The sequence below is a fragment of the Euprymna scolopes genome, chromosome 41 (assembly GCF_053919585.1).
Source record: "Euprymna scolopes isolate OS-2025 chromosome 41, ASM5391958v1, whole genome shotgun sequence".
NCBI classification, from domain to species: Eukaryota; Metazoa; Mollusca; class Cephalopoda; order Sepiida; family Sepiolidae; genus Euprymna; species Euprymna scolopes.
In genome coordinates, this window is record NC_136522.1 from 66,776,297 (window position 1) to 66,800,821 (window position 24,525).

General features: G+C 33.9%; 1 protein-coding gene across 1 annotated transcript; it reads left to right on the top strand.

Annotated features, from left to right (window-relative positions):
• Window positions 1–2,914: 2,914 nt before the first annotated feature.
• On the top strand, window positions 2,915–24,188 carry LOC145266577 (NADH dehydrogenase [ubiquinone] iron-sulfur protein 6, mitochondrial-like). Its single transcript, XM_080122417.1, has 4 exons — window positions 2,915–3,132; window positions 8,072–8,125; window positions 21,401–21,520; window positions 23,830–24,188. The coding sequence occupies exons 1-4, from the start codon at window positions 2,977–2,979 to the stop codon at window positions 23,959–23,961; spliced, it is 462 nt and encodes a 153-aa protein (XP_079978543.1). The 5' UTR covers window positions 2,915–2,976; the 3' UTR covers window positions 23,962–24,188.
• The last annotated feature ends 337 nt before the right edge of the window (window positions 24,189–24,525 follow it).

Genomic DNA, 24,525 nt, shown 5'->3' on the forward strand with positions numbered 1-24,525 from the left:
AATACATAAAAATGTGTATGATATACGGGTGCTTATTCGGATTGGCACTTAAAAAAAATGAAGAAAAACTTTTGTATTGAACCTACTTGTCACGGAATAAATATTGTATATTCCAAAAATCACAAAATTGATCAATTCGTTTTTTTTTTTTTTTTTTTTTTTTTTAATTATTATTTACAAGCAAACAAATTTGTCGTTTTTTACAGATAAGTGACAGGTGAGACCATATTTCTCTAAAGAATATCAGGGGAAGTAAGCAGTGATTATTTTGCTAGTTTCCACGTTTTTTTTTTTTTTTTTACAAAGGAGTCTCCACTTATCAAGGCTTGGAGGCCACTCGAAGATAAGGGTTAATGAGTGTACAGTGGTCAAGGGGAAAAGGGGAACATGTCAATCATCGTTAGTAGTCGAAATTTGGTAAACTGGATTATTTAAGAGGATGGCTCATCAAAAATTTGTTCAACCATATTGTAGTCAGTTGGAAAGTGGGAAAACGGAACAGTTCTACAGTCGTGCAGTTCTAAGAAAGAAGCTTTGTTCATGGAATCTGCATTTAGGTTTAGGTACAGATAAAGAGTGGGGGAAATTATTGATAGTGATTTCAGCAAGACGAGTGTTTTTCGTGAAAGACAGGCCAGGGAGGACCATAGATTGGAGCTCAGACGAGCACTTGCCATGAAAATAACAATAAAGCAGAAACAGGCTTGCGATGTCTCTTATGTGGGAAAGAGGTTGCAAGGAAGAGAAAAGGCATCCCCCACTAGGCTACGAAGTCTATTTTGAAATCTAGCAAGGCAGGATAAGCTGGTTCTAGCAGCTCCTGCTCAGATGTGGCAATAGTGCTCCATCCGTGGACGCACTTGGCTCTTATACATGTAGAGAATTGCATTAGCAGTGAGACATCTACTGGAATGGTAGAACAATCCAACCATTTTCCCATCAGCCCTGGCAACGGATTTGCTGTACGAGTTCCATCTTAAATTAGGAGTAAAGGTCAAGCCCAGAAGTTTGTCAAAACATGGAGCCTCCTCAATGTTGTATACCTGTGCATGTTTTACAAGTACTTTTTTTTTTTTTTTTTTTACATAGGCATCACCACATTATCAAGGCCCAGAGGCCACTCAAGGATAAGGATTAAAGAGTGTACAGTAGAAATTGGACAATATAGTAATCATTAGTAATGAAAATTTGGTAAATTTGATAACTTAAATGGAACGGCTCATCAAGAAATTATTTACTTTAGACTTGAACACAACCATATTGTAGTTAGCCGGAAAGCAGGAAAACGGAAGACAATTCCACAGGCGTGCAGTTCTAAGAAAGAAGCTTTGTTCATGGAATCTACGTTTAGGTTTAGGCACAGATAAAGAGTGGGGGGAATTATTGATAGTGTTTACAACTAGACGAGTGTTTCTTGTGAAAGTTTGGCGAGGGGGGACTATAGATTGAAGCTCAGTTGAACACTTTCCATGAAAATAACGATACATCAGAGACAAACTCGCAACATCTCTTCTGTGAGATAGAGGTTGCAAGGAGGAGAAAAGGACATCTCCTACAAGGCTACGAAGTCTATTTTGAACTCTATCAAGGCAGGACAAGTCCTTTCTAGCAGCTCCTGCCCAGATGTGGCAACAGTATTCCATCCTTGGACGTACCTGGCTCTTATATAGATAGAGAATAGCATCAGCAGTGAGATATCTACCGGATCGATAGAAAGATCCCACCATTTTTCCAGCGGCCTTGGCAACAGATTTGATGTACGTGTTCCATTTAAGATCAGGAGTAATGGTCAAGCCCAGAAGCTTGTCAAAACTTGAGGCCTCCTGAAGACGAGAGCCATTCATTTCAATTGATGCCAAATGTGGATTAGAATGTTGATGATGTAAAGAGAGAAGCTTGGTTTTAGATGCATTAAAAGTAACCAGCCACTCCTTTCCCCATTGTACTACGTGCTCAAGATCAGAGGAGAGAGAATTGGAGAGAACTTGGTCGTTTACTGTCTTAGATGTGCTACCATAAATGGTAGTGTCGTCAGCATAAATGTCTACAAATGATGTAAGGACGTGATTTGGAAGATCATTAATGTAGATCAGGAAAAGAGTTGGGCCCAGGATGGACCCCTGAGGGACACCGGCATTAATACTGTGGGCTTCTGATTTTTGCCCCTCAACTACTACTCTTATGAACCTATCAGAAAGAAATGATTTAATAATTGAGAAGACTTTTCCAGCTATACCATAGCTAGCGATCTTATGAAGTAAACCTTTATGCCATACCCTATCAAATGCTTTAGATATATCAAGAGCAATTGCCCTAGAAAGATTGCCACCGTCGAGAGATTTGCTAATCCTATGCGATATAACTGTAAGCTTAATGGAATCTGTTCTGACAAACTCCTATCACTCGTAATTCCTTCAAATACACCCCTGACAAACCCGTCTAGCAACAAAATCCCACCTTTTCACTGTAGAACTCCCTAGATATCAGAAAGCCTTCTACTCTAATAGTCGCTTTCCTTGGACTGTTAGAGTTTCGAAATCCCACTTTGCGTCCTGTTTCCCTGACTGTAGTGTACTAACAGGCAAAAGTTTCTTACTCATCTCCTTAAACAGTCCCTTGTAGACATGGTCTCAAATAGTAACTTCTTACGTCCACATGGCAGTATGCCTTTTTTGGGGGGGGGGGTAAACAAAAAAAGAAAAGAAATAACTTTCTTGTTACGATCTTTTTTTTTTGTTTTTTGTTTTTTTTAAAGAAAAATAACATAGCGTCAGAAGAATAGGCTATCGAAAACCCCCAAATTAACCGAAACGAAATTATTCCAGTTAAGGAAGTTTTAAAGTACCCATTTGCCTCCCTTTCATTTGAAATGGCTTTCGGGGGGGGGGGGGGTCAAGTGCCTCCTCTTTAAGTACTAATAAGTTACACTAGAGTTATTCCCCCTTAATTTGCCACTCTCTAATCGTCGTTTCCAACATGGCTTCTCTCAGTCGAGCTGTTGTAACGACCTTGGGTGTTCGATTATCGGCTCGAAATTCAGCCCGGACCTCTTTGGCCTATTCCACAAAATCTTTCGCGGACCCCAAGACCTGTGACCCGACGACTGTTGAGACAGTTACCCACACTGGGCAGGTAAGTATTTATTAAGAACCCATATTTTCATAAGTTCGGGGTTGTTTTGTTTTGAAGGTGTCCATCTCGAAGTCGAATAACTTTCACAATATTTCGTTCATTCTTTGTGATAAATAATAATTTTACTTAACTTATTTACATTATGATACATTAAAACTAGCAAACCTATTTTGTATATTTTAACATATTAGCTGACGTTTACATTTTTTATGAGAGTGTTTGTTTAACCTTAAATGAAAAAATCTACACCTTTATCGAATAATCTCATACACGTTCCTCGCACGCATATAATTTGGGTTTGTATTACTACTGTACACATAGATTAAAAAAAGTTGTCAAAAAACAAATATATAACAAATGTTATCAAAGGCAAAATAAGTTACTTTTCTACCAAACTGGATATATTTTTCGTGTTTTTATTCAATGTAACATGTTTATTCAGCTCGAAAAGCATACAGTGTTTACCGATGTATTGGAACATTCAAGATGGCGTCTGATTCTCTCTTTAACACGGTAAGTGTGGGAAAAGATGTTATAAATAAAAAAACGGATAAAATACTGTTAAAAACTCGCTCAATATATGTTACCGTGACATAGGTTGACATATATTCGGCGGGTTTTTAATAGTATTTTGTGTAGTTTTTTTTATTTATAACACCTTTTTCCATACTTATGGTGTTAAAGAGGGTGTGAGACGCCATCTTGAATGTTCCAATACATCGGTAAACACTGTATGCTTTTCGAGCTGAATAAACATGTTACATTGAATAAAAACACGAAAAATATATCCAGTTTGGTAGAAAAGTAACTTATCTTGCCTTTGATAATATTTATTTGTTATATATTTGTTTTTTTTTTGCCAACTTTTTCGAATCATCTGTACAGTAATACAAACCCGGGGTTGTTAACTATTTTGTACTTTCACGCAACAAATTAATAAACGATTGTTACCGTATAAAAAAATGAACTGGATAAATCGATTTATTTTGTAAATAAGTAATTTTAAGTTAAAACAATATTACGTACTTAATTGTCATGCCGAAAATAGTAATATACTAAAAAAATTACGAAAACTCATTGAGTGGAAAGTTATTTGTAGTTAAAAGTAATTTTTACAGAAAATTAAGTAAAATTGCATTTGTCTAATACGTTATAAATTAGGCCGTAGGAGGCTATACACAGGGGACATAACTCTGACAGTAATATTTTAGATTACTTGTGTCATGACTGCAATATTTGTTGTCTATAGTGAGACTTTGGCAAATGTGTACTTCAGCGGCGTAAATTATTTGACAGACAAAAATTTATAAAAATATAAATTATTTATTTTTATATAAAACACAGGGTTTGTATTACTGTACACACAGATTCGAAAAAGTTGTCAAAAAAATAAATTTTTTTTTTTTTTTTTTACATGGAGTTCACCACTTATCAAGGCCCAATGGCCACTCAGGGATAAGGGTTATATAACAAATAAATGTTATCAAAGGCAAGATAAGTTACTTTTCTACCAAACTGCATATATTTTTTGTTTTTATTCAATATAACATGTTTATTCAGCTCGAAAAACATGCAGTGTTAGATGTATCAGAAATTTCGTGAAAATACTGAATAATTCCACCCCATCTTTCCAAGCTTATAACTCCTCGAAAAATGTAATTCAAGCCCTAATTTTTTTTTTTCAATTAAAGGAGCAAGGACCAAGGTTTTATAAAAAAAAAAAAAAAGTTTTTTTTTTTTTAAAAAAAGGTTTTAAACTTCGGACTTTACAGGTAAATTTCTAAAAAACGGATTTTTTTTTTTTTGTTTTAAATTTGAATATATTATTTATTGACCTTTTCTCTTCAATTTGTGATATATAAAACTATTCAACATAAGTTATTTACTTTTTAAGAGAAACTTGAAAATGTGTGACACTTACACAAATGGGGGGGCGTGAATTTAAAAAAAAACGTTTGTCTAAAATATTATATTCGGTTTATTGGAAAGAACATAAAATTTCACATTGACCCTGAAAATATCGTAAAAATAGAATCAATAGAAAAATTTTGATAGATTTTTAAAGTTTAAAAATTGAAAAATATTGAGTTCGGAAAATTCATTACTGTTTAAAAAAAAAAAAAAAAAATATTTCTATTACTTTTAAAATAACTGTAATAGTTTATTTTGGAAGTATAATCCATAAAGAAAATAAACAACCCACTTTTAACAGAGAAATTACGAGATTTTTATATTTTATTCGCAGTTTCGTGTTAGGGGTGTCAAAAGTGTTTACCGATGTAATGGAAAATTCAAAATGGCGCCCGCCGCCCCGCCCCGGCGCCCCACTCTCTCTTTAACACGGTGTTTGGGAAAAGATGTTATAAGTAATAAACTGGACAAAATGCTATTAAAAAAAACACCGAATATATGTCAACTTATACTTATGTCACGGTAACATATATTTAGCGAGTTTCTAACAGTATTTTGTATAGTTTATTATTTATAACATCTTTTCCCGAATTTACCGTGTTGAAGTGAGACTCGGGCGCCATTTTGAATTTTCCGATACATCCGTAAACACTGTATGCTTTTCGAGCTGATACCTGTTACATTGAATAAAAACACGAAAATTATATCCAGTTTGGTAGAAAAGTAACTTATCTTGCCTTTGATAACATTTATTTGTTATATATTTGTTTTTTGACAACTTTTTCGAATCTGTGTGTACAGTAATACAAACCCGAATAATATACTAAAAAATTACGAAAACTCATTGAGTGGAAAGTTATTTGTAGTTAAAAGTAATTTTTACGGAAAATTGAGTAAAATTGCATTTGTCTAATACGTTATAAAGTAGGCCGTAGGAGGCTATACACAGGGGACATAACTCTGAAACGAATATTTTAGATTGCTTGTGTCATGACTGCAATATTTGTCCCTATTTAAAATGCCTCCCCACGGGACAGAGTTAGACACCAGGGTCGTTTTTTAATGTGGAGAAAAGGAACAATAATAAAAATTGTCTCAGTCGTTAAGGATTTCTCCTCCACTGACAGAACAAGAAATTGAAGTGCAGCATCTGAAGAACCTGCAATATTTGTTGTTGTCTATAGTGAGACTTTGGCAAATGTGTATTTCAGTGGCGTAAATTATTTGACTGACAAAAATTTATAAAAAATTATTTATTTTTATATAAAACACATTATTAGACCTTAAGGCGGAAATAAAACCCGAACAAATGTATTTTTTATTATTTTTTCAACATTTTTTTTTATTAGACTAAATGTACAGCAATCGAGGCCGCCAACGTTTTGAAAATTTGGCCTTTATTAGGCCAAATTTGGCCTTTTTTACGCTCTTGCATGGGCCATTGTTCTACGCATTGTTCTTTGCTTACACTTGTCCACCACGAAGCATTTCTTTTTTCTATTAATAACGCTATAAGATGGCATACAAATCCTGTTTTTTCTTTTTTAACCATATTTTACGATCAGGCAATGCTGTACGCCTCCCCACTCTTCTATTATATGAAGAGTGTGTGTGTGTATGTCTAGCTAAAACTAGAAAAAAATACAAAACGGACCACCATGAATATGGTATCAATTGAAAGTGGAGAACGCAGACATATAATATCTAAAAATTGGAAAAAGAAATCATCAATCCTTTGAGGTACAAATGTCAGTTTATTATTTAACAACTACCATGGATATCCGGCTTTGTCAGGGTGGAGAGAGGTGGTAAACTAAGGATATTAAGCAACCCCCAGAAAAAAAAAACTTCTGTTTCAGTCAAAATAGCAACGAGTGCCTTTTTTTTTTCTTTTTATAACACAATAAGTAATCAGCAATCAAAAATGTTTATTTTGGTTAAAAAAAACAAAAACTGAAAATAATGTTTTGTTTGGATTTCTTTTTTTTTTTTTTTTTTTTATTATGCGTAAAACTCGATTTTAATTTGAACGATACAATAAGTCTTTATGTAACAAAGTAATAATTGATTTTAAATCCTAATGATTTCTTGATATTATCGTTTTTTTGAAAAATGAATTTGGGATGCTAAAAAGGTACACTTTTGTTTTATTTTTGTCCTTGCACACTTATGAACACTAAGCATATTTTTTTTTAATTTTTACTATGCATAAAACTTGATTTTATTTTGAAAATACTATTTAAAAATTAGCACAGTATAATAAATCCGTAAGCAGCAACGAAATAATTGATGTGAAACCTTTTTAAACAATTTTATGAATATTTGTTAAAAAGTGAATTTAGAATGCTGAAAACATACAATTTTTTTTTTTTTTTTTAAAGCAACTGTTTCTTCTCTTTGTCTTCTATGTCCCGGGTGTAGCCTTATAAAAAGGGACAGTTGTCTGCTTTATTTTACTTCAGAGAAGCTCTCAAAAACCTAGAGACCCCCTTCCTGGGGCTAAAACTTGATCTCTGTTTGAGATACATAAATATTAAAATGCTCTATTATAGCTCTGCTTTATCACTCACGTTTATTTATTCCTTTATGACTGTGTCAAACGGCGTGTGGGTCCGAGAGGTTTTAAATGTAACGACACAGTAAAAAAAGCAATGGCTGTGTTATACTATGACCGGACAATTTAGTTGATGCCAGTGGTTTCAGTTGAAATTCAATATTTCAATTTTCGAATTTCGCTATGTGTTCTTCAGATGCTGCACTTCCATTTCTTGTTCTCTTTCGGTGGAGGATCAGTCCTTCACGACTGAGGCAATTTTTTATTTTTGTACCTTTTCTCCACGTTAAAAAACGACCCTGGTGTCTAACTCTGTCCCGTGGGGAGGCATAGTAAATAGGTACAATAACAAAGAACCTTTTCTTTCTTTTTTGTTTGAGTCTGCTTTATTATTACAGAGTTATCTCACTTTGCTGTCGATTATCTCCCCTTTTTGAACTTTGCAAAAAAAAAACTGTCTTCCTTCTTTTTCAGCAATACAGTGAAGATGATTACAGACGTGTCAGGTTTATTGGTAAAGAAAAATTGGTGAGTATATTTTTACTTCAGAATAGGGCCAACCACTTCCCTAGATGAGTTCATAATTAACGGATACTCTAACTTAACATCTAAATCTGACCCCCAAGACCGTCATGGGCATGGAATATGTGTTTACATTAAAGATGGCTTCCCGTGTGGCAGGGATATCTCTAGAGAAGATTCTAATTTACCTTATATGTGTTTCCAGGTTGCACTTGCTTACACCACTGCATTTATATTTGCCCTCTATCGGCCCCATAACAGCGGAGTTACTATCTTTAAGAGTATATTTGAGAAAATAGATCACATCCTGTCTGCACATCCCTTGGCTAACATTCACATCTATGGTGACTTTAACCTCTATAACATGGAATGGCTGACCCACTCAAATAAGACGGACGATGAGAGAAGGTTCTGTCATGATTTTGCCATTGCTTATGACTTCACTCAGATCTGCATTCCATGTTTCAAAAGGATGTGTCCTCTACAGTATCAGACCTTACCGAATGGTCAATTCATACCATAATAGATCAATTCATACCATAATAGATCAATTCATACCATCGAAAAAATTCCAACAAAAACCTAACAGCCAGCTATGGTTCTCGCCAGAATGTGCTGCTGCTATCGCGCACAGAAATCACTTTTTCAATAGCTACCAACGCACTGAGACTAAAGCTGCTTTTCAGGAACGCCAGCAACCACTGTAAAAGTAATAAAAATGCAATGCTATATGCTCAGTCCGTTAAATCCAAAGTAGGTGAGCAGCGGCTTGGTTCCCACCAGTTTTGGCAAATAACAAATAGGATCCTGAACAGAAGTGTGCGTTCTATCCCAACCATTATCAATGGGTCTGAGGTCATCTCGTCAGCTTCAGACAAGGCCAAACTATTTGCCAAGAACTTTGTAGCTAATTCTACCCTATGTGATGAAGGCCATCAACTCCCCATATTTCCTCCTATAACACAGAACACGCTAGGAAACATACAAATATCTTAGCATGAGGTCGCCAAGCTAATCAAGAACCTTGATTCCAGTAAAGCAACTGGCCCTGACGGCATCCCAATTATAGTGTTAAAAAAGCTTCAACTTGCTCCCATACTTACGAAACTATTTAAGAACTTGCTCCCATACTTACAAAACTATTTAAGCGTTGCTTTAAGGAGAAGTGCTTTCCAACACCGTGGAAAACCTCATCAGTTTGCCCTGTATTTAAGAATACGGGTGATGTCATCTCCCTCTCAGTACAGACCAATAAGTCTCCTGTGTGTCATGAGTAAGTTGCTGGAATCCATATTAAATAGAGAAATAGTCAACCATCTCAGCAGAAATAACCTTCTTAGTGACCCGCAATATGGTTTCCGTTCTGCAAGATCTACCGCAGATGTGCTAACGGTTATATCTCATAGGATTAGTGAATCTCTTGACAAAGGCTTCCTTTCTAGGACAATTGCTCTTGACATATCAAAGGCCTTCAACAAGGTATGGCATAAAGGCTTACTTCACAAGATTTCCAGCTACGGTATAACTGGAAATGTTTTCTCTATCATTAAATCATTTCTCTCTGATAGGCTCATAAGAGTAGTGGTCGATGGACAAAAATCGGAGGCCTGCAGTATTAATGCTGGAATCCCTCAGGGGTCCATCCTGGGCCCAACTCTCTTCCTGATCTACATCAATGATCTCCCTAAACACATACTTAAATCATTCGTTGACATCTATGCTGATGACACGACGATCTACAGCAACACATCAAAGGCTGTAAATGACAAAGTTCTCTCTGATTCTCTCTCCTCTGATCTCGAGCGCGTGGTTCAGTGGGGGAAGACGTGGCTGGTTACCTTTAATGCATCTAAAACCAAATTCCTATCCTTACATCATCAATGCTGGCATCAATTGAAATGGATGGCTCTTGTCTAGGAGAAGCTCCATGTTTTGACAAGCTTCTGGGCTTGACTTTTACTCCTAATCTGAAATGGAACACGTACATCAAGTCTGTTGCCAAGGTCGCTGGAAAGATGGTGGGATCCTTCTACTGCTCCAGAAGATATCTCACTACTGATGCAATTCTCTATCTATATAAAAGCCAAGTACGTCCAAAGATGGAATACTGCTGCCATATCTGGGCAGGAGTTGCTAAAAACAGCCTATCCGGTCTTGACAGAGTACAAAATAGACTTAGTGGGGGATGCCCTTTTCTCTTCCCTGCAACCTCTCTCCCACAGAAGAGACGTTGCGAGCTTATCTTTGGTTTATCGTTATTTCCATGGCAGGTGCTCGTCTGAACTCCAATCTATAGTCCCCCCTCGCCAATCTTTTACGAAAAACACACATCTAGCTGAAACCACTGTCAAAAATTTTCCCCACTCTTTATCTGTGCCTAAATCAAAACATAGATTCCATGAACAAAGCTTCTTTCTTAGAACTGCACGCTTGTGGAACTCTGTTCCGTCTGCCTGCTTCCCACCTGACTACAACCTGGATGTCTTCAAGTCCAACGTAAACAAATTCCTGATGAACCGCCCCCTTAAGTAGACACTTTATTAAATCTCCACCCTAACATACTGTACATGCAATAACCCTTATCCCTGAGTGGCTTCTGGGCCTTGATAAGTGGTGACCACCTTGTAAAAACAAAAAAAAAATTATATTTATTTTTTATATTTACAAAGGATTCACTGCTTATCAAGGCTCGAAGGCCATTCAAGGATAATAAGGTGGTAGTGTAGTAATCGTTGATGGTGTAAATTGGTTAGAATTTTATTATTTATGGGGACAGCTCAACAAGAACTTGTTTACATTGATTTGAAGACTACCATGTTGTAGTCGGCTAGGAAGCAGGCCAGCGGAATAGTGTTTCACAGGCAGGCAATTCTAAGAAAGAATCTTTGTTCGTGGAATCTGTGTTTAGATTTAGGCACTGATAGTGGTTGTAGCTAGTAAAGTCTTTTGTAAAAGTTTGGCAAAGGGGGACCATAGATTGGAACTCAGACGAGCACTTGCCATGAAAATAACAATAGAGCAGAGACAGGCTTGCAACGTGTCTTCTGTGGGGAAGAGAAAAGGGCATCACCTACTAGGTTTCCAAAATGATTTTAAACTCGATCAAGACAATATAGGGCATGCCAAGCAGCTCCTGCCCAAATATGACAGCAGTACTCCATTTTAGAACGTACTTGACTCTTCTACGGTTAAAGGATTGCATCAGCAGTGAGATATCTACTTAAATGTAGAATAATCAAACCATTTTTAAATATATATTTTGTTCAATTATGAAAGTTGATAAATTCAAATACATGGGATACTGGATCACATCTAATGGAAGGTGTATAACTAAAATACAAAGTCGCATAGCCGCAGCTTAATTCATCTTCAAGAGATTGTCATCATTCATGACCAACAGAAACCTTAAAATTGACACCAAATTCAGAGTACTCCGAACGTATGTATGGCCTGTTCAATTATACGGTTGTGAGTGCACAGAATTTCTAACGGTGGTAGCATTCTCTTGTTCTGTCAGGCACGACTGGGTAGAAATCCTAACTAATTCACAATTGTATTGTAGTGTCATCTGCGCTGAGGATTGGACCTTCAATCTCCAGCAGAGTGTAACTTACAACTGAATGTACCAAGTACTCTATCCACTACGCCATGGTTCTTGTGGATTACTTAGGACTTCCTGAGTTCTACAGAAAGATTTTCAAGATACACCTGAAGAAGGTTGAAGATTACATTCAAGATGAGAATGGTAGTCAGAATAGTCTGATTTATCAATCCTCATCTAAAAAATTAAAGAACATGTTATTGCACCAACTTTTTTCAATTTTGATGTCTTAGCAGCTATTTTTTTTAGTTAAAAACCAAATCAATTTTATTCCACATGTCTGAATACTCCATATATCAAATTGAAAGTTTGTAGACCAAAAATTGACAGTAGTTTGATAGACCATTCCGCAGACAGACAAGATCATTTTTAAAAGTATTGTCTAAACCTCCCTGAAAGCCAAAAATTATAAATTTTGAATAAATCTATATAATTATAAAACTTATATCAACTTGCTTGGGCGTTTAAACTGTCCATCTGGCTTCCAGTTTTAAAAAAATTGTCTGCTTACCTATTTCATGGCCACCCTGTCTTAAGTCCAATATTAAAAGGCACTGCTGCTATTCAAAGCATACACAAGTTCAACAATATATTTTTATTTTAACATGTTTTTCTTACAAATAAATGTAATTTAACCCTAAAAAAAACTGATTTAAATATATAATTATAAAAATTCCCACCACAATCGCAATGACTAATGTATGCCCATTAACCCTTATCCTGGAGTGGCCTCCCTTTCTTGATAAGTGGTGACTCCATTGTAAAAAAAAAATAAGTAAATAAAAAATATCATATTTACTGCTTTTAGTAGCACTCCTAAACACTCAGATTCTGACAAATTCTTTTTAGGCTTTACTTAAAAAATACTTTCTCGTCAAAGAGGGGAGAAGTACAAATTTGGTTTTAGTAGTGTTTTTAGTAGGTCCTCAATTTTAATTAGTGCTTGTAGTAGTGCTCTTGAGGCTTCCCGAGTTTTATTATTTTTTTTTTTCAGTCATCACTTAAAAATGTTTTCTCAAGACAATATAATCTCAAAATCACTTTATTTTGAACATCTTTCATCATACTCTTTACGGGCCAACAGCTAGACTAGTATTTATTTAAAAAGATAAAAAATAATACTTGTTTGATTTTTTTTTTTCTTTTTTTTTTTTAGCTGTCATGTTTTGAATTACATTTTCATCAAATTTCTATTAATTTTAACGTGTGTGTATGTGCTAGAACATTCTATCCTAAATGCTATGCAATTATGCATGAATAGGACGGAGCGTGATAGTTAACTGTAACCATTTATCCAATAAGAAACCATGAAAAATTAATTAATGAAAGTTTGTTTTTCTAAGGAATATGCAAATTAGTTAATCTTTAATAAGTAAGTCGCATATCTATGACAATACATTAATCAATTTGCTTTAATCATTTTAAATAGAAAAGGTGGGCTTTTAATATCAATGCCAGTGCGACAAATAACTCTACTTTATGAGTGTATAGATAACATTCTTGTCTATATGCGCGGATATGATATGTTGAGAGATAAATAAAACTAGCGGGACCTGTGGAAATTCCACAGCGGCATCTTTCATATTTAATATATTGCTGCTGAGCATTCTGCGGATGTTCAGCATGGAGACACCGTGATATTATTGTAGCCCTATTGTTAAAACTGGAAGAGTATTTATCTAAGTAATCTGGTTAGTGTAGTGTCAGAATATATCTGGTTATTACGGGTTATCTCCAATATCCTTATACGAGTCTGTGACATATTTCCATTGTATGGACACTTGTCGCAAATGGAAACCCCACAATGTCATTATACCATTTTTAGACAGAACAGATACTACACTTGGATCCTAGCCAGATGACCAAGGACGTATATTTTAGTTTCATATACGGCCCAAAAGTGACATCATCTTTTATTTTATTTTATTTTATTTATTTTATTTTTTTTTTTTTTTTTAATGTTGCGTCTTCGATGATCGGGAGATCCTATTTATTAAAAAGGAGGACAGAAGGTGATAACATACTACGAACATAAAATTAGCGTCACTCGATACACTAATTTAATGTTCGTAGTATGTTGTCAGCTTCTGTCCTCCTTTTTAATAAATAGGATAATTGAATAATTTATAATCTGGAAACCGTAACACACTTACATACGTAAGGATGTCAAAGGTGCTACAGTATCAATAAATAGATAATAAATTTCTACGACAAAAATATGTATCTTCGGAGAATGGAGAAAATTTCTAATGTGGATAAGATGTGTCAAAAAATAAATCTTTGAAATTTTTATGTATTTTCGTTGTTAAAACTGATAAGGAATTAACAAAATAAAGGGAGGTAATTAAGATGTTTTGTGAAAGATATGATCCACGCGTTTATTTATTTTTGAACATATCTAATTCTAGACTATGGGTCAAAATGTCATTCTATAGTTTTGAAATATAATACCCTTAGCAATAAACTAACCCCTTCTCAGAGCAAAGAATTTTGACCAGAACCCTTTATTTAATCAACAGGGGTAGCAAGCTCGCTCTCCGTCGGCCATGATCAGGTAAAAGTCTCGAGTAATCCACTTTGTACGACTAAATGTTACCTAGTACTTTATCCATTGCGTCGGTGAACCTATGGTTACATCAGCCAAAACATTGTGCAGAATATGACAATGAAGATGAGAACAGTAGTCTTATTAATCCAAACTAGCGGGACCTGTGGAAATTCCACAGGGGACTTATTCATATGTAATATATTGATGTTGGCATTCTGTGGATGTTCAGCGTAAATGGAGACGCTCTGATATTACTGTAGCTCTTTTGTTAAAACTGCAAAAGCATTTATCTAAGCTAGCAGGGATGGCCGGTATGGCCCGGTCATAAAGTATGTTTAAATATGAGATTTTAATTCTTCCAGATTTCGTATATATTGTAATAGTTAATGTTCTATTGATTTTTATATATTATAAAGTTGCAATTTCAAAAATAAAAAAATATATCCATATGACTTGGGTGCATCAGCTTGAATCGAAACTAGTGTTGGGATGATTCCTAATTTTTATACGATTCCGATTCCAGGAAAATATTGATTAACGATTCCGATACCAAGTACGATTCCGATTCCTAGGGAATTATTGTTTTGAAATATACCAGGTAGTTTTATACTTATGGTCGGGTAGTTCCCAAATATGTTCTCTAACTTTGGAAGAGATATTTTATGCCTACACAGTCGTGTTTTGGTTTAAATAAAATTATTGTAAACTAAACGGAAAAATTTGCAAAATTTATTTTAGAGAAAATTTATTTTACTTAATTGGAATACAGAAAAAAAAAACAAAGAAAATAGAATTTATCCTTCAGAGCAAAAACAAATAAAATAGAATTTATATAACAGAACAAAAAAAAGAAAATTAGAGAATAAATTAACACAATTCATTATTTTGGTCCTCATAATTAACAGATTTAATGAATTAAATAAAAAAAAAATATTGCGGAAGAGAAAGAAAATATATACTAATTAAATATAAAAAAAAGATAAATATTTAATTTAATAATTTATAAATGAACGTGCATAATTCACAAAGTGTAGTTAACACCTATTGTTTTTTCTTACTTTTTCATTGCTTTTACACGTTGGTTCTTACGTAAAGAATAAGTTTAGCCAAACTAATTTTGAAATAGGGTATATCAAAGGAACATATATAAAAACGATACCACTATAAAAACAAATGAAATACTAGATAAAATTGAGCAAAAATAATTACCAAAATTACAGAAAAAGATAAAAGAAAAACAAAACAAAAAATGGTGAAGTTTGTTGAGTGAAATGAATTATTGAAAGAAAATTAATTGAACTAATAGAAATGTTAAAAAAAAATGTCACATTTCAATATTTGTTTTAATAATTAAATTCTCGGGTTGTCGAAATTAAAAATTAAGTGATTTTTTTTTAATTAGACTTCTTTCGAAGCTTGTTACCTTGAAAAATACATTTTAAACCCTGTTTTTTTAAAATAAATTGAAAATAAAACGCAATTAAAAAAATTTAATTGATAATTGAAACTTTAACAACATATTAAACATTGAAAAATTACTTATCTCACAAATTAACGTCCAATAAAGTAGATCCAGTCTTCATACAGGAATTCGGTTATAATAAATATATCTTTCCCAAACCTTAAAAATTAAATTTTTTTTTTTTTTTTTTTTTTTTTTTTTTGAGAGAGAGTTCTTTAAAATCGCCGGGGAATGCCGCCTAAAATTTTAAAGAAGTAAATTTTAGGAGTTTAGTGCCTTTCAAAGACAGTTATCATAATTTATTATCATCATTTAATTTCCTTTTTTCCTCCCCCTCACACCTTTCCACGTGGTTCAGTAGTTAACCAGTGCTCCTGTTGCTGTCAGTCAGCTATCTTTACCTAAGTTTTAATTTCTAGTTAAAAGAATTTTTCATGAATAGAATCAGCATTTTTAAAAATTATTTTTTTTAGTTGTATATATTGTATTTACTCTTTGAAGTTAAGGAAGGTTAAAAAAAAATTGGTGACACCTAGATGGTGACTTAGGCAAAAAAAAAAAAAAAAAAGACACTGCGATTTCGACCCTCACTAATAAAACTGCTCTGAGTGACTAGTTGGTAATTTTGCTAATTTGCAGATTAAAAACCGACATTGTGTCTAACTTTGTGTCTAACTTTGCCCTCGCGGGGTGCAATTAAATAAGAACCTTTAGATAAACAATGCTTCTAAACTGAGGTAATTGTAATTTTTTGTTCCGATCGAAAATGCCCCTTTTTGGGGAGCTGGATATTCCCCAGATTTAAAACCAACCTTGTGTCTAACTTTGCCCTAGCGGGGGTGCAATTAAATAAGAACCTTTAGATAAACAATGCTTCTAAACTGAGGTAATTGTAATCTTTTGTTCCGATGAAAACTGACCCGTTGACGGCAAGAAAATAGGAACTTTTATAAAACCCTAAATGAGGTTAGAATTTGGGACCCCATAACTTCAGTAGCACCTTTTGGTGCCATTTTTACCTAGTTATTCACTTGTGCCATTTTTACCAGTGCCATTTTTACCGAGCACCATATATATATCGTTTCTTTCTCATTTTTCCACAGTTAAAAAAAATGAAATGTCATCAACTGATTTCATAAGTACAAAATTTTTCAATAAAAATCGACAAAAGGTTTTGCAATGACTAATTTTCTTAAGAGTTTATAATATTCTAAAAAAAGATTTTAAATTAAAACGTAAAAATTCCATAATATATAATAAATAAATTCTATTTTTGCACCTAAGCTTGGCTGAAAAATTTTTTTTTTTTGGAGGGGGGGATTGTCACCCCTCTATGGCTGTCACCAGGGGCTGACCGCCCCCCCCCCCCCCAGCTACGCTAGTGGGTATGAGCCTCTGAACCCTCAGACTATTTTTGGGCATTTTACAGCTTTCGTTAAGGTACGCTTGAGTGCACACTAAGGCTATTCATGTGCCATATGTGCACCCACACTCGTATTAAAGTGACATAAGCGTAGTAATCTTTCGCGGACAATTTAAAATTAGATGGAAATTAATGTTTAAAAATTGCGGATAATTTTGGAAAGGCAATTGTTTTTTTTGTTTTTTTTTTTGTAAATGTCGATAATACACTACCACGACTTGCCTTTAAAATCTTACTTTTCATATAATTTCGGGGGTGTTATAAACAAATATTGCATTCAAAATTGGGGCCGGCAATAGTTTTTAAAATATCGAAGGAAGCATCTAACATGTGTTTTTGATTGTTTATAAAGTTCATGGTGTTTTTTTTTGGGGGGGGGGGGGGTACAAAAAACATAAGCCCCATGTCTTTTTTAGAATAAGTTTTATTTTTTCGGGATAAAAAGAAAATTTATAAAGAGTTACTCGAATTGGGTGGCGTTTTCAGCACACCTAAATCTACTTTCAAAAATATATTTTTCTATACGAACGTGAGACGAGCCCTAAAGTAAAATCATACCAAAAATGTTATTTAATCTAAATTAAAACCAATATTTCTCTGAAATTTGTAACGCTCAACTTGGATTCAGCCATATTTTATTTTATTTGGGGGGAATCTGCAAAGAAGTTCCAAAAAATATATCTAATTGCTTCATGAGCTGAATATTTTAATAGAATGTAAACTTAAAAAAAAAAAAATTTGAAAATTGACTTACCCAGTAGTAGCTTAAATTAAATATAAAGCTGTATTTAAGAGATAGCAAAATAATTGTTTTTGTTTTTTCATTTTCTGAATACCTTAACCGCAAACCACCACTTAGCATGTATAGTTCTAATGTTATTCCAATGATATTCTTTTTGAAACTTCAAAAGAAGCCGACTACTGTCAAAATTTTGCAAAATAATACGTGATCAATTTCATTTTAGAGATATTTCTTTCAAAAGCCTTCTTTTAAAAAAAGAAAAAAAGTATATTGTTCTATTAAACCTTTTACTGTTTAAATAATTTGATTTTGCTCATTTTGTTTTAAGAAAATATAAGTTGAAAAAGCATTTTCATTCACTACTAGAAGATTTGTTAGTAAAAAAAAAAAACAATCGCCAAAAAGATAAGCGTATTTTTTTTAATTTTTACTCGCAATGTAGAGCCCTGCCTACTTCTTTTCAAGTTAACTCTTTTGTAGTTTTGATTACAATAGATCTGAATGAATGAATCTTGTAAGGGAGGGGGCACTAAGCATTGCCCTGTTAGTAATGAATTTCTTTGGTTTCTTTTTATAACATGCTACATTTCTCTCTTGTGGTTAGAAATATCAGGACATTTTTTTCTTTTTTTCAACATCAGACTAAAAGAATCGTAATGAAGGAATCGGAAAATTAAGGTATTTTTTAACGATGCGATTCCGATTCCGATACCTCCCAAAATACACGATTCTTACGATTCCGATTCCGATTAATCGTCCCACCACTAATCGAAACCAAAACTTATGAAGAAAATGTGTGTGTGTGTGTGTGTGTATGAATTGAATATATATATATGATGAAAATAATGGAAATAGTATTCCAACAAAATAGAGAAATAAAAAGGAACAAACCCTATTATGTGTTCATCAACGTTTCGTCTTTATTTCGAGACTTCCTCTGGATGAATGAGATTAAGAAACAAAAAATACCAGTACAAAATATTTGAAAATGTTTCATGTGCACAGTGTGATGCAGTTCTATTTCAGAAAAACGGCAAAAAGACGTTGGAAATTCAAAAAGGAGGGGGGAGAGCTGGCGCTGTTAAAGATAAGGAAATTTTAGTGACGTCATATAGTCGTTAGTGTAATTTTAAAAATATGAACACAGTTAATATTCTTACTGGAAAAAAGATATATCTGTTGAAATTCAAATATAGGTTTGTAACAAATGAAATGAGTGTTTTTTATGTAATTTATTGATTGAGATTGTGTGTTAATTATTACAGGGGGTGTTTGAATGGTGTGAGGGGGTTAACCTGTGTCTACAGTTAAATAATGTTCTTTTAATAAAAGTTTACTTATTAATCGCGCTATGTTATAGAAACCTCCACGTTGTTTAATAATGCTTGAAGTTGCGATAAACGCAGATTCAAGAAGTCTCCAGCGCGGTTTATTTCAAATAATAAGCCATTCTTAACATGGGGAGGGTTTTTTTTTTTTTTTTTTTTTTTACACAGTGATCACCACTTATCAAGGCCCGGAAGCCACTCAGGGATAAGGGTTATTGTAAGTACATCACGTTAGTGAGGAGATTTTAGGAAGTGTTTAATTAGGGGGCGGCTCATTAGGAATTTGTTAACATTAGACTTGAAGACATCCAAGTTGTAGTCCGGAGGGAAGCAGGCAGACGGAACACAGTTCCACAGGCGTGCAGTTCTAAGAAAGAAGCTTTGCTCATGAAATCCGCGTTTTGATTTAGGCACAGATATAGAGTGGGGGAAATTTTTCACAGTGGATTCAGCTAGACGGGTGTTTTTCGTGAAAGATTGGCGAGGGGGGACCAGGGATTGGAGTTCAGACGAGCACTTGCCATGAAAATAACGATAAAACAAGGATAGGCTCGCAACGTCTCTTCTGTGGGAGAGGGGTTGCAGGGTAGAGAAAAGGGCATCCCCCACTAAACCACGATGTAACTATTCTGTGCTTCCACTTAACAATTTAAAAAAAAAAGAAAGAAAAGTGAAACTTGAATTCAACCTGAAAAAAAACATGAGTGCCATCAGCTAGAATAAAAACCAAAACATATAGCTCCCCAGCATTATCACCGTATGACATGAAAAATTTTATATCAAGAAATTTCCTTTTCCTTTTGTCACGCTGCTGTCGGAATTTCACTCAAATTGAATGATATGCAACTTAAGTTTTACTATCTCCATTTAGACAAGATTGTGCACGGACATGAGCATTCTCATGACAGTTTTCTGGGCCTCACTACCTCTGTGCTGGCTCATGACAAATTGGAAGGTGTTTTGTGACACCATCATGGCTTCCTCTATCCAGTTCTTTTGTCAACAGATTCCTCTTTTTCTGTCATAGATGCTTGTCCTCACCACGGCTGAAGAACTCTAACTACCCCTTGTATGCTAATTCTCTAGAATAAAAGAGGAAGGCTAACGGAGAAACCTTTGATCTTTATTTTTAATGTTATGCTAAAATCGAGTTAATCAATGCTTTTTTTTCTCCTAAGGCTACTTTGTTCTTATGTGGTTTAATCACACAAAATATGTGTTAAAATATTCTTCGGTTTTAGAATTAAGTCATTTTCAACAGTCCTCTTTTTCTAGATGTTTGCCTTCATCACTGGTAAGGAACTGCATCTATCCTCTGTATTATAACCCTCCAGAATCTCTGAGGTAGATTAACAGATACTACCTGCAGTTAAGACGACAATAATTTACTTCTTTTTTCTTTTCTTTCTTTTTCTTCTTTTCTTTCTTTTTCTTCTTTTCTTTCTTTTTCTTCTTTTCTTTCTTTTTCTTCTTTTCTTTTTCTTTTCTTTTTCTTTTCTTTTTCTTTTCTTTTTCTTTTCTTTTTCTTTTCTTTTTCTTTTCTTTTTCTTTTCTTTTTCTTTTCTTTTTCTTTTCTTTTTCTTTTTCTTTTTCTTTTTCTTTTTCTTTTATTTTTCTTTTATTTTTCTTTTCTTTTTCTTTTCTTTTTCTTTTCTTTTTATTTTTATTTTTATTTTTATTTTCTTTTTATTTTTATTTTTATTTTTCTTTTATTTTTCTTTTTATTTTTATTTTTATTTTTCTTTTCTTTTCTTTTTCTTTTCTTATTTTTTCTTTTCTATTTTTTCTTTTCTATTTTTTCTTTTCTATTTTTTCTTTTCTATTTTTTCTTTTCTTTTCTATTTTTTTTCTTTTCTATTTTTTTTCTTTTCTATTTTTTCTTTTCTTTTTTTTCTTTTCTATTTTTTCTTTTCTATTTTTTCTTTTCTATTTTTTCTTTTCTATTTTTTCTTTTCTATTTTTTCTTTTCTATTTTTTCTTTTCTATTTTTTCTTTTCTATTTTTTCTTTTCTATTTTTTCTTTTCTATTTTTTCTTTTCTATTTTTTCTTTTCTATTTTTTCTTTTCTATTTTTTCTTTTCTATTTTTTCTTTTCTATTTTTTCTTTTTTTTTCTATTTTTTCTTTTTTTTTCTATTTTTTCTTTTTTTTTCTATTTTTTCTTTTTTTTATATATAGGTGAACCAGAACTTTGCCATTGACCTGATTGCTGAAGATCCAGTTGTTGTAGTGAATGCCCGAAATGTGTGGAGTGATGGAGGTGGATCATTAGGTCATCCCAAGGTTTACATCAATCTGGTATGTAATCACCCTGCCTCTCCATTCTGTTCCTCTTTAAAATGAGATTTTGACCCATTAAGTCCCAGGCTCATATTTTTTTTACGATTGATTCGAAACTTTGTACAATGACTAAAAATGAATACACAAATTGAAAGAAAAAGGTTATTTTATTTAGAAAAAAAAATACTACGTAGAGACTTTTGCAGCAGGTTGTCTGTTTACATTACATTTGAACTTCTGCATGTCAGTACAATCGGAAGCAGGAACCCGGAAGGGAATTCCAAAGTCTAGCAGTTCTGGGAAAGAAACTACTTAACATAATTAAATCCTTCTTAGATAAGAGAAAAATCCAGGTTGTCCTCGACGGTCGTATATCTGAACAGTATGATATAAATGCCGGAGTGCTTCAGGGGTCTATCCTTGGGCCTCTATTGTTCCTAATATTTATTAATGACCTCCCCGACAAAACTGCCTCTGAGATGGGTATATATGCTAATGACACCACACTCTATAACAGGCATGACAGGAAAACAAATGAACACATAACTAAAGAAATGGCAAAAACACTAGAGAATGACCTCTAATCTGTAGTGGAATAGGGACATAAATGGATGGTCACATTCAATGCTGCCAAGACTAAACTGGTTTCCTTAAATAATTACAAGAAACCTTCTCTGCCACCAATAGCAATGGCCAGTGACTCCCTGTCTGAGAGTACATCTTTTAAACTGCTTGGCCTAACGTTCACAGGAAACATGAGTTGGAACAATTATATTGAAAGCATTGCCAGGGCCACTGCGAAAAAGGTAGGCTCTCTCTACCGTGCTAGAAAACTACTGACACCTGAAAGTATCCTGTACCTCTATAAGGCCACCATTCGCCCATGTATGGAGTATTGTTGTCACATTTGGGCTGGTGCATCTGCTTCTAGTCTCTCGCTCCTAGACAAGGTTCAAAAGAGAGTCGCCAATCTGATAGGCCCTGAACTGTCATCTAAGCTTCAGCCTCTGTCCCATCGATGAAACGTTGCATTCCTCTGCCTGTTCTACAAGTATTTTAATGGTGAATGCTCTGACGAACTGCAGACACTTGTGCCCCCACGACGTAGACACCCTCGACAAACCCGACAGCCAGCTAAATCCCACCCCCACACAGTAGAGATCCCTAGATGTAAAAGATCTTTCTACTCCAGTAGTTTCTTCCCCAGAACCGCTAGACTCTGGAATTCCATTCCAGGGCCCTGCTTCCCCAACTGTACTGACATGCAAAAGTTCAAGTGTAACGTGAACCGACATCTTGCTGCCCAAATCCCAACATAGTGCCCCCAGCAGTTGCTGCCCCTGATAGTAGCCCCCTACACCAAAGTGGCAATGTACTTTTAAATGTACTTGAAAATGTAATTTAAAAAAAAAAAAAAAAAAAAAAAAAAAGGCTTTCTGGCATCTGGGAATCTCTACTGTATAGGGGTGGGATTATGCTGCTTGTTGGGTATTTACGTCGAAGGGGTACAAGGGCTTGTAGTTTGTTAGAGCATCTACCATTAAAATACTTGTGAAACAGGCAAAGATGTAACATTTTGTCGATGGAAGAGGGGCTGAAGCCTGGTTGACAGTTTGGGACCTATTAAGTTATCGACTCTTTTGAAACTATTCCATTTCACTCTGTTCATAAACTCCCAGCTAACTTTTATCATTTGATAAGGTCCTTTCGGTTTGAAATAAATTTATGAGATCGGGCTAAGTTTGTATGCATTTTCTTTTTTTTTTTTTTTTTTTTTTTTTTTTTTTTTTTTTTTTTAATGCTCTGCTACGCCTCGAGCTCTCACACTTCTAAAAATGGCTCCATCTTTTACGAATATGATGTATTATTATTGAAAAATATATGTAGTTGTGTCCCATGCAATTAAAATTTTTATTTCATTTCCTGTATAAGGTTTAAAAATTATGTAAACAAATAAAAAGCAAAAACTAAAATAAATAACTGCGTCCTGGACAAGGCTAGGTGGTACAGCTAGTTTTATGTTGAACACAATATTGTGGGGCTACTTCCCAACTGACTAAAACATTACCCATTCCCAAGTGTAATTTGTTGAGCTGCCCTTTTTAAATAAGTAAGCCGTAGCAAAGTTCCACCATTACTGATCTTGTTTAACCATCTAACACTTACCCGTATCCTAGAGTGGCTTCCAGGCCTTGATAAGTGATTACCTCCAATTAAAGAAAGACTCCTCCTCCTTTTTTTTTTTTTTTTTTTTTTTTTTTTTTTTATATTACTTTGTTGTATATTCATTTTTATCTATTTTTTATTTATTTTTATTTTTTTTCTAGGATAAACCAGAAGTGTCCATTTGTGGTTACTCTGGTCGTAAGTTTATCCAAAAGAAATTTTACAATGAAGCCGAGCATGGAGCCTGTATATCATACGAAGAATATGTCAGCCAAGTCCGACCTTCAAATTAGGACGAAACTCTTTTAATTGTGTCAATTTGAAAAGGAAAATTTTTCAATAAAATGAAAAGACTTAAGTGGTATTTACAGTAATCAAAATTTTTTTTTTAAATGTTTGATTTTAGCTATTTGTCAAACTTCTCGGCACATATTTGTTTGAAAATTAATTGCTCGAGATAGCTGCACGCATTTTGTGAATTGTCAAGTTTAGTGTAAATAAATTCAATCTTGAATGAAAATCTTTTTTGTGTCTTTTACTTTTTATCTTTAACTAGAGGGGACAGGGGCGCCTGACGTTACTCGGTCATAAGATATACATTTAAATATATTTTACATTATCCAGATTGTGTGTGTCTGTGAAGACACTTCTCAACCTATATATTCAACGAATTTTTGATTTGCAGACTTCAAATTTGGTATGTAGGGTATTTTAACTTTTTAATTGGTTTTCATACAGAAAAATAGGTTGCTGAAGGGGTCAAACTTAAAAAAATTGGCATGTGGGGTGGTCATTGGATTGTTATGTTTGTCAACTGTTTCACGAATTCGCATGCGTGAATCATTCACATGACAGCT